Source organism: Gadus morhua, chromosome 15, assembly GCF_902167405.1.
Source record: "Gadus morhua chromosome 15, gadMor3.0, whole genome shotgun sequence".
Taxonomy (NCBI): Eukaryota; Metazoa; Chordata; class Actinopteri; order Gadiformes; family Gadidae; genus Gadus; species Gadus morhua.
This window is the reverse complement of record NC_044062.1, coordinates 7,487,385-7,498,468: the sequence shown is the minus strand read 5'-3', so window position 1 is coordinate 7,498,468 and position 11,084 is coordinate 7,487,385. Positions and strand designations below refer to the sequence as shown.

Here is an 11,084-nt window from a genome sequence, read left to right as displayed (position 1 = left end):
TATGTCATTATAATCCTAAATAAAAATCGACATAACATGTGTTTTAACGGTTAAAAAGATTAATAAAAATAAATAAACAGCCTTTACGCGACGCCAATCCATATACGTCATCATTCTACGACAGTCGGGCATGCCAGTTATTGAAGGACAAGCAGCGCTTACCGAGGATGAGACTCTTTTAAGGTTGGTCAAATATTCCTTCTTTATCTATGGCATGGTCACCCTTTTATCCGAGTGTGTCGGAACAACGTGTGTATGTAAGAAGAGTATGTTCCCGTTGTGTTTTCCTATCTAACATCCCAAATATACTGTCTCGCAACCCATGCTATTTCAGCTGTGTGTCCTGAATCCTATGCAACCTAGCAAATAGGATGGAGGCATCTGTAGGCATCTTTGAGAAAGATACATCTTGCTTAATGTCTTCAAGCCGGCCTGTAGTTGTCTTGACACCTTATTGTATGCACACTACCAATACTGTTTACGTTCTGTCCCACAGTCTTGTGTGCAGGAAACAGCCATGGCTCTATCGTGTCTAAGTCGGGCTCTGCGCAGTCTGTCTCTTTCACAGACACCTCTGTTGTCATCGCAGGTACATAATACGTGGATTGCAAATCATGTTTCTTTGGCATATGCAACCATCTGGATTTAATCGCTTACTTTTTTCACAGACACTGGCTAAGTTGATACCTGACGTCCAACTTACGTTACCAGCGCTGAGCCACAGTACTAATTTACAACTATGCAGAGGATTTTTAACAACTGCGTCTTTAGACCAGAACCAGACGAAATGGAAACAGCGGGATAAGTACACCATCAAGCCCATTGGAATGAAAAAGACCGGAGGCAGAGATCACACAGGTGAAGCATGGCGGAAATATAGCATAAACAATCTCGCAAATGTATTTTATAGCATTAGAGTTGTGTTTGTCTTCTCCAGTGTAACACAAAGTATTTTAACTTCCCCTGTCGCACAGGCAAGGTGCGGACACATGGTATTGGTGGGGGCCACAAGCAGAGGTACCGCTGGGTTGACTTCCAGCGCCTGCGCTTTGAAGAGGGAAAGGAGGACCAGGCCTTTGACGAGAAAGTTGTAGAAGTGCGCTATGATCCATGCAGGTAAGGAACGACTGGTTCACTGAAAGTCTAGTTTTGGGTTTGTGAGTATACTTGTTATTTGCGTTGTTATTGCTGTTGTCACAGACCTATTTCAACGACACCACAGCTCCCTTTTTGTATGGATGACCTCATTCATCTGGGCAATCATGTCTTTCTCTGAAAAGGTCTGCAGACATTGCCCTGGTGGCAGGGGGAAGCAGGAAGAGGTGGCTCATCGCTACGGAGAACATGCAGGTCGGAGACCTCATCAAAACCTCCGGAGTCATCGGACGAATGGCAGGTCAGGGTTCAGCCTTCTCCATGGCCCGCATGTTGGATCAGAGTTACACTGTGTACGATTAGGCCTGTTCTTCAAATGTTGACTGGTAGGAACGTATTTAGATTTTTGACTTTATCTGCAATTCTATCTCACCACCTCCAGTCTCCGCCAACGAGGGCGATTCATACCCGCTCGGAGCTCTTCCTGTGGGCACTCTGGTGAACAACTTGGAGTTACGACCGGGGTCGGGATCAGTTTATATTCGTGCTGCAGGTAATATAATCGTGTTCCCATCCCTTTCATGTTTTAAATGCTGTAATTTAATGATACCTAACGAAAGCTAACATTTTGTGTTTTTGTTTATTTCTTCAGGCACCAGCGGAGTCCTGCTGCGTAAGGTCAACGGGACGGCCATTGTCCAGCTCCCCTCCAAACAGCAGGTCCAGGTGAGCGTTGTTAAGCCGCCAGAGAGGACGTTAGCGTCACATGGCCCCCTACTCTCCCTATCCCCTTGTTCAGAGTTCACCCTAGACTCTGCATTATTTTAAGTCGCTTTGGACAAAAGCGTCTGCTCAAGGCCCTAATTGTAAATGTTCCAACGCTAAACCCCCGCTTTGGCGCTCAGGTGGCGGAGACCTGCATGGTGACGGTGGGTCGCGTCTCCAACGTGGACCACAACAAGAGGATCATCGGCAAGGCGGGCCGCAACCGCTGGCTGGGCATCCGGCCGTCCAGCGGCCTGTGGAAGAGGAAGGGCGGCTGGGCCGGGCGCAAGATCAAACCGCTGCCGCCCATGAAGAGCTACGTCAACCTGCCCTCCATTTCAGCCGCTTGAGCACAGGGCTCTGACTTCGCTCTCGCTGTGTGTGACTGAGAAGTGTCTTTGTATCTATTAAGCAATTACGCCACAATAAAAGTGGAAACCACATGTTTGACTCTGGAAATGAAAACCCCAAATGCTGGTTGTACAGAAGATTAAAAACTTTATTTTAACACAAATGCTTGTGACAGCATGGAAAGAAACAAAACCATATAAAAAAATCCAAAACGTATTTACAACTATAGTAAAACATGCAAAGAGTAACCCATATTTTCTTAGTGGTAAATTTAAAAATACTGTCATGTCATTTAAAATAGGGTTTGTGCAAAGACACTTGGGTGGCATTTCAAATCCCAGGATCAATGAGGAGGCGCTTGGCAGGCTATGGAGTAGGACCACTTAAGGGGGAAATGATGCATAAGTTATGTTGATAGTTTGCTTACTGCAGTGCTTTAAGTTTGGTGAAAAAGTTGCTGTAAAAGCCGAAAAGCCAACTCACTGATCCATTCCTGTAAAACACCCCCATGCTACCTTTTTAAATCTAGGGTAAAATGTAACGGCGGTCATTGAAATACACCTGTATGCTCTCTTTATGACGTTTTAAAGGGCCATCTCTTTTACAGCCTTCTCCGGCCCTGGCTAGCACATCACAGGGCTTACGAATGGACACTGGCCGGGTCATCTCTGGAGAATTTAGCGAATAGGTATCAAAGTAGAGAAATGGAACAGCTCGAGTGTACAGTCACAGGGAGACATGTGGCGGTAGATGTTGAATAAGAGTTACTTTTAACATCAAGTAGCAAAGACGAAAGCGCAAAAGAAAAAAAAATACTTGTCAGACTTGGAGGCGCTCTATCCCGTCATGAACGCTGAGCCCCGGTTATAGAGGGCTCTTGTTGCACTCGGATAAAGAAATGCCTTTTGGTGACGGAAAGGTAGTGGTTTATAATTCAGACATAGCCTCCAACGAACTCCGAGCCCAAGTGTGTTCTGAATGGAGCTGAACGGTGGATTCAACCACAAAAAGTGCATTACACAGTGGGCGAGAAATTTACAAGAAATTACACATTGGACTAGTGTTTGCATTTTAGAAATCAAACAATTATTGAAATACATTTGGCATCCAGAAGAAATAAAGGTTAATTATTTGTGCTTTAAATTTAGTAGGAGGGGGGGAATTTGCAATTCACAATAGTACATCTTCTATAGTTTATATACAATACTATAAAAGACAGCTTGTTTAAGCTCGAAAGTCTTCACTTTATATAAAAAGCAACAACAGGTAATTCATCACCAAGAAGGCCCTTTTTTGCTATCTCTCAAAGGTTTCCTATTGCAAATAGTTCACATAAGTAACACACTTCAGGGAGTACCATAAAATATTTAGCACACCTACACAGACACACATAGGCAGTGACTTAAACCCTCTGCTCATCCCATCGCGTCGTGCGTCGCACGGCTGCCAACGCACGTTAAAGTCAGACTTTCAAAAAGTCCAAAACAAAACATTTCTTAGTATAGGCATATTCAACACTGAGTGGGTAACTTGTCTTAACGACATAACATTTAACATTTTTTTGCACTACTTCCATATCAAGCCACATAGGGATTATTATATTTTGATGTTCTCGTTTAGCATTTGAACACTTAAAAGATGTAAGAAGTCGCAATTTTTTATTTGGACCAATATGAGCCACTTCGCTGAAGCAAACAAAGATTAAGGGAAACGCCATACTTTAAGCGGATTCCTGCAGGGACGAGACCAAGCCGTGTAGTGTATATTCAAAAGCGCTAAACCAACTGGATTTTGGCACATCACCACATATCTACTCAAGAAGTCCCGAACCAGGACATCCACAAAGACGGGTTTCCAAGTGATGCTAATGAGAGCCGACGCATCTTCTAAACACAACACACAAACATGTGGTTAGGAACCCCAAGTTACCCCTTACAAACAGGGGCAGGCCGGATGTCAACACAAGGGCAATCAGTGAACTCTAACCCCAAAAACAAAAACCTTCAAACCGAACATGACATGTCAGAACAAAAGGGATTCTTACATTTGGCATTCAGCTGTAAGAGTTGGACTATGTGGTTAATCAGATCAACCCTGCTTCGACTAGACCAGCTGTCCTGTTCCCAATCAAGTCCAGACACCACCAACATGAGCGTTGCTTAAATAGATGAACAAAGCACTGAGCTAATGCACTGTATATATGTGGTACAAATGCGTTATAGCTACATTCATAATAGCTACCATCTAGAATACAAATACTTCAATTGTTATCGTTTTGCTTGTTAGGTAAACAGGATGCTTCAAAGCAACAAGGCAGAAAGAAATAAACAGTGTAGTATGTTTGTCGCTATAAAATCTTTTTTTTTTTCCTTTTTTTTTTTTTTTGCTTTAGTGTGAAAAATTATATTAGAAACCAGAACACTGAGTTAATTAGAAGGGAAAGGATTCCATCTAGATTCACAGCAATATTCCAACCGTCAATAAACATACACAAACACAATCTCCAGCAATCTCATATGCACCACTGCACATCACTGTCACACGCCTCCGTTTTGTAGAGTAACAATAGCACGAGAATTTCACAGAAATAATAAAATGTTAACATAAACAAAGTGCAAACACAGCTGCCGTCAAACCGAAATGTGGCAATTCTCTCAGACCTCAAAATAGTTTCCCAAGGTGGCAGCACAAATCTTACAAAATAGATACTTGTTCTTTTTCTCTCTCGCTCTCCCTTTCTCTCTCGCTCTCTCATTTTTTTGTAGTGTGTAAATATACAAAAACGAAAAAACCGGCAACAACCTCAACAACATCAACATTGAAAGTTTAAACGCAGCAACTCAACGACATGGAACTTGCTGGCGGGCTGAGCGCGCGCGTTGGGGGCGGTGGGGGTGTGTGTGAGCCAGTTAAGGTTTCCACAGGAAAACTAGAGCGGCCAGGACAACTGGGGGGGGGGGGGGGGGGGGGGACGCTTCACCCCCAGCCCCCGGGAGCTCTTCCAGGGGGGACACAAGTGCAGAGCAGGGTCCGGCGTGGTCGGGAGGGACAAGGGCCGGGGGGCGATGGGGGGGCGGCCCGGGGTCACATGGGCTTGGTGTAGCCGAAGATGCCCACGGGGAAGTGCTTGACGTGGGTGGGCCACTGGGCGGCCAGCTGGAAGAACTTGACGTCGTTCCACTCCACGCCGTCGATAGAAACTGCACGGAGGAAATTAACGTTGGGTCGGTTATATGACACAGGGTTAAATAGGTTGGGACTCCAAACAATGTATCTGTATACACGGTGTGGCGATGATATCATCGAAATAAAGACTCACAGTGAGCCCTTGGTCATACCTCGCTCTGCCACTTGATGGCAGCAGAGCATTTCAATTGCGTTTCTTGCGCTCATTACTTTATTATGGTTGTGCATTGGTCTGTACGGGTCTGCGTGTGTCGGTGTGTGTCTTGGTGTGGGTGTGTGTGTTTGGTGTGTGTGTGTGTGTGTGTACATGTTTTGGTGTACTTGTGCATGTGTTATGGTGTGTGTGTATTTTGGTGTGTGTTTCGGTGTGTGTGTGTTTTGGTTTGTGTTTGGTGCGTGGGTGTGTGCGCGTGCGCGTTGGTGTGCATGTGTGTGCGCGTGTGTTTGTTACCTCTCAGCATGGTGTGCTGGTGCTTGGCAGTGCAGATCAGCCTGCTGATGCCATCGATCACTTGGCTCTTAGAGTCCAGCTCTTTCTCCTTGGGCTTCTTGCTGAGGAAAATCACTGTGGAGAAAGAAAGGTCATCATGAGGTACAGGCTGACCGAGCAACAACAAACAAGCCTGACCCAGGTCTCTCTGTTGCCAGCAATATGGCCGCTTATATGCACTGGCAACACACTTTATGGAGATTATGGTCGGGAATAAAACCTCAAGCAAACTCCAGAAAATCTCTTAAATTACACACACACACACACACACACACACATTTCGGGTTTGCTAATTGCTCTTCTTTGTAAAAGCTAGAGTTACGAGACACGAATCCAGTAAACGAACTAACGTTATGATAACCTGTTTTTCTCCCATTTGACACAATTCCCATTTCCTGATCCTACTAATCGTTGCTTTGGTTTTGCAATTACATCTGCTCTTACAGACACACACACACTGGATTATGTGTTTTTATCAGTTTTACACACAGACACACACACACACATAACCTATTAATAACTACCAAACTATTTCTAGTTTGCTGAATGCTCTTCTTTTCAATAGCTGTACTATCCAGAGTTACGAGACTTGAATCCAGTAAAGGAAGTAGTCTTCTAATAACACGTTTTTTTTCCCCAAGTTACACAAACACACATCGGATTATCTGTTTTCATCTCTCGCACAGCCACAGCCAGACAAACACCCACCTTTCTTGTTCTTCTCCTTGGTGACCACGGTCATGGCCATGCTGGGTGGGGGGGTGAGCTCGCCCCCGCAGGGCAGACGGCTGACCTGTAGCGAGCGGAAGTTGCTCTTCAGCGTGTTCTTCAGGCCCACGTCCCTCTTCTCGCCCTCCTTCTTCTTCTCCGGGCCCTGCCACGTCCAGTAGTCCACCTGCAGCCCCATCACCTCGCCGCCCGAGCACGGAGAACTGGAGCGCACACGCGCACACACGCACACACACACGCACACACACACACACACACACACACACACACACACACACACACACACACACACAATGAATACTTGAAAATCAAGCAAACATGCAACCATCTTCTACGACCATGTGATCAAGGGCAAAATTATTCTTATTACACACATTTAATATAAATAGCCTATCGAGATATATATGAGAGATCCTATTCCTATCAAAAGGTGCCATGCTGACTGGCATTTAGGGGAGGGATCACGCCTACAGACAGGCACACGAACGAGCCAACTCCAAGCAAATGTGAGGAATGCTGTTGAATCTGATTGAAATGTCAAGCGGGTTACGAGCAGTTCAGTCAGGCTGGCGGCGGTCTACGGCCGTCATCCTGGAGCAACACACCCAGCACCCACACCCTGCTCCTCGACGACGAGTCGGGGCCCGTCGCGTCGGACCGAGGCGTCTGCTGAACGCTACCGACGCACTCGTAGCGTTACGAAACGGCTACAGTAACTCGCTGAGACCTCGTCTCCTGAGGGGTTTGGTCGTAGGGTGCGATTAGTAGAAATTTGATCGCTATTTCGAAAGTAGTGTCAATCGAGTGTCAAACGATCTCCAAACTAATACAATTTAGTTTAAATGTATTATTTTATTATTATTTATTTATTTATTATTAATTAATTAAATGTTTTATAGAAATGGCGGAACAGCTGGATACATATTTGTACAATATTTTCTAAGTGAACGAAATTTCAATGTTCTAAGACAGTTACAAAGTGCTTTTTTGGAGAGAAATGCTGCATAAATTCATCACTTTTTCATTCTAAAAAAATAATCAGATGAATAATCTTGTCTTCAATATTGACCAAAATAATCGTGATCATAGTTTTTCTATAATGGAGCAGCCCCTCGTTTGTCGTCACGGCGACCGAGGCGGTACCCACCCAGCTCCGGAGAGGGCGGTGGACACGGAGGGGGACTGCGGCGGCGTGTTGCCGATCTCCTTGCCGTACGAGCCGGGCGCGGGCGGCGTGGGCGACGACAGGATGCCCGGGTTCACCACCATGGCGTCGTCAGAGTCCACTGCGGAGCGGGGAGCACGTCATTCATGAAGGGAACCCCATCGCCTTTAGATAAACCACACTTCCTGGGCGCCTACCATAAATGCTCTCTGTTCTTACGGCAGCGATCCGGGTTCGATGTCCTCCCCTCTCTCTCTCCCATACCTTCCTGTCTAACGTAATGCGTCTTCATGAATAAAAATGCTAAAATAAATCACCTCCCAGACCTCTGCGTTTCCTCCCCTAAGACCCACTTTAATGACCACTTTGTATGAACTATTGTCGCCATTTGATTGGTTCAGTTCAGCTGCTTAACCGAACCGTTAACTTTGTCACTAGTTGGTTTTCAAAGTTAATACATACGCAAATACCGCTACCCTGTAGCCTCGTGATACATCCCTGTCTCTAGAGGCAATTAAATGAAACGTCATAATAATAAACATAATTTATGATCCAAACCCCACCCAAGGCTGGGGATTGATTTAACGACGTAAGGATTCCCACGAGTGTGGAAACTGTGATCCACACATACGTGCGTCCCATCTTAATCTGCCTGTGTCTAAACACGTGGCGGTCACATGACGTTCTGTACAGTCACTGGCGTCGGAGAGCGAGACAGAGAACAATGGTGACACCTGCACCCCCAGCGGTGAGTAACCTCATCCAGCTGCCTCCTCCGTGACCGGCTCACCTGAGGTGGAGAGACTGTGCTCCACGATCCCGACCTTCACCACCTGAGGGGCGACACGATAAACAACGCCAGCGTGTTACCATGACGAACATTCATGTTACGAATACCAGCCCCTTTTTTTAGAACTCCCACCTAAACGACATGCATCCACTTAGAACTCCTTTTGATGACCACATTCATGACAGCGGTATCGTTGGGGATGCTGCACCTGGTTGTTTGCGTGGACATTGCACATTTTAACCTTTCAACGATAAAGGTAGACACTAATTATAATTACTGTGCCCACGCCCCACCAGTTAAAGCCAGGGTTGGCAATTTATTTTTTGTTGTATTTATTGAAATTCTCTTGACATCCCGACAGCAATCATTAAATCAAATGCTCTGACAAAAAAAGGAAACAATCCTGGTGTCGCAGGCCTGTAATGAGCCCGTCTAATCATTTCTTTCGGCCTGAATGAAATGATTGGATGGCCTCCCTGTCCGTCAAACCTACCAACCCGGCTACCTGTGCGCACTCTGCCCGTGCCCTCACTGCACTTGAATTGAGTCTTCCATGAGGCTAGGCTGACCTAGTGCTTAAGCTAGCGAGCTAGGCAGACCTAATGCTAAAGCTAGCGAGTCAGGCAGACCTAGTGCGAAAGATAGTGAGCCTATCACGTGTGTTGTGGGAGTGGCTTTGGAGGGAGTCCCGAAGGGAGGGGTTGGGATGTTTTAAGCAGGATACTTTCAAAATCTAGCTTACTCAGGCTTGCTCTAAATTGCCTACCCTCGCTTTAAGAAATAAAAGAAAACATATCATACCCCGATAAATGGCACGAATTTCTGGCAGGAGTCCTCATCGGGGCTGTGGACAAATAGAGCGAGAGAGCGAGAGCGCGAGAGAGAGAGAGAGAGAGAACAGCATGGGTGTGAGTACAGCAGTTCCACCATGAGAGTGCTACAATGACAACTCCCGAAAACCCAGGGACACGCACAAGAACACTCAATGGTCCCGGGGGAGGGGGGGGGGGGCAGACCCAGGTGGGAGCCAAGACCCCATGTCCCATCGCAGCGGGGATGGAACATGGCTGGCTAAGTGGAATGGCTGTGCTGACGTTCCTGGGGGGGAGCTGGGGTTAGAGGAAGGGGGCGGGTTGGGGGGGGGTCACGCTATGATGAGATGAATGGAAGGGGGGGGGGGGGGGGGGGGGGGGGGGGTATTGCTCCTTACAACCACAATAAATTGATAAGTGTAGAAATAGATGATAGAGGGGGCCAGCTTTATAGGGAGGGGGGCGGAACAGAGCTGCGTGGTTTCGGAATGTTCGGGAATTCCGTCGTCGTTGAATCGGGTCGGGCCGTTGGTGGAGGCTGGGAACGTTAAACAGCTCTCGGCCTCTTGGATTTGATTTGGTTTAAAGGATGATGGGGAAGGCCTCTCTGAGGGTTCCTGTATTGCTGTAGTAATCATATCGTTGTCTTCTCAGACGACGCAGAGCCTAGATCCAATAGCAATCGGATTCATGTGCTGCTTAAAATCAAGTTATGCACGATTTCTGCTTCTGCGTTGGAAAAAACGATTAGATAGAATTACACTGGAAGATTATTAGAAGGGTTCATTAGAGGGTATATTATTGCACATATTGCATCAAATTTAGAACGAGAAAGTGTTGTGTTGTTATGGTTACATCTAAGTCAATGTAAGCTACGGAAATATTAAGCTTAATTAATTCTGAATGATGCTGGAAGGGAAATCAACACTCATGTTGTTCAGATTAGTTAAATCTAAATAGCCAGCAAAACACGTCTATTAGAGTAACATTTGGATCATTCTGTGAAATTGCAATTGGCTTAAAAAAGGTAGACAGGGTTTATAATTTATAACCACTCAAAAGGCAAACCGACATAATGTTTCAGTTAGGTTGTTAGGCATCATATCGTCACGGCAACACCACCACACAGGACTGGACACACGGTTAGACTCTGAGGACACAGCAGGCCAAGGGACGGAGTGCATGGGGGCGTCGAGAGGTTAGAGACACGTGAGTAGTGGACGTGACAGAGAGGTGGACATGTGGCAGACACACAGCAAGGGGGGGGGGGGGGGGGGGGGGGGAGGAGGAGGCATCACGCCATGGACCACCAGAGAAAAATCAGGAGGGTGGAGAAGAAAAAGAAAACTCAAAAGTGAAAAACAAGAGCCGGTTCAGATACCTGATGTAAAAATCAAAATACAAACTTCTCTTCCTTGAGTGCAAACCAAAGGGGGTGGGACAAGGAGGGGGGGGGGGAGAAGGAATGCAACAGCGTTAAAATAAGTAATTGCTCTCGTTGTATTGATTCAGTCGCCTCAGGCTGGAAAGTTGCAAATCCAAAAACTATTGTTTTCTTACTTTCCTGCCTAGTATAAAATGAAATCATGTGTGTGCGTGTGTCTGTGTGTGGGTGTGTCTGAGTGTGTGGGTGTGTCTGAGCGTGTGGTTGTGCGTTTGCTGGGACACACTTTGCATGCAACTGTGCCCATAGCTGCTTGG

General features: G+C 46.2%; 2 protein-coding genes across 3 annotated transcripts in view; one reads left to right on the top strand and one right to left on the bottom strand.

Moving 5' to 3' along the window:
• Positions 1–85: 85 nt before the first annotated feature.
• mrpl2 (mitochondrial ribosomal protein L2) lies at positions 86–2,459 on the top strand. The gene is made up of 8 exons (XM_030379684.1): positions 86–183; positions 497–589; positions 669–858; positions 975–1,116; positions 1,281–1,396; positions 1,538–1,648; positions 1,748–1,821; positions 2,001–2,459. Exons 2-8 carry the CDS (start codon positions 518–520, stop codon positions 2,208–2,210), a joined length of 915 nt encoding a protein of 304 aa, XP_030235544.1. The 5' UTR covers positions 86–183; positions 497–517; the 3' UTR covers positions 2,211–2,459.
• Positions 2,460–4,551: 2,092 nt separating this feature from the next.
• LOC115560304 (phosphofurin acidic cluster sorting protein 2) overlaps positions 4,552–11,084 on the bottom strand; it is a 49,785-nt gene continuing 43,252 nt past the window's right edge. The window contains exons 19-25 of one of the 2 annotated variants that reach the window (XM_030379682.1): positions 10,765–10,797; positions 9,373–9,415; positions 8,572–8,614; positions 7,764–7,902; positions 6,596–6,819; positions 5,849–5,962; positions 4,552–5,411 (exon numbers count right to left, since the gene is read on the bottom strand). In XM_030379682.1, coding sequence (XP_030235542.1) covers positions 5,296–5,411; positions 5,849–5,962; positions 6,596–6,819; positions 7,764–7,902; positions 8,572–8,614; positions 9,373–9,415; positions 10,765–10,797 — 712 coding nt within the window. In that variant the 3' untranslated portion in view covers positions 4,552–5,295. The remainder of the gene's footprint in view (positions 5,412–5,848; positions 5,963–6,595; positions 6,820–7,763; positions 7,903–8,571; positions 8,615–9,372; positions 9,416–10,764; positions 10,798–11,084) is intronic. The other variant, XM_030379683.1, reaches the window with a different exon arrangement.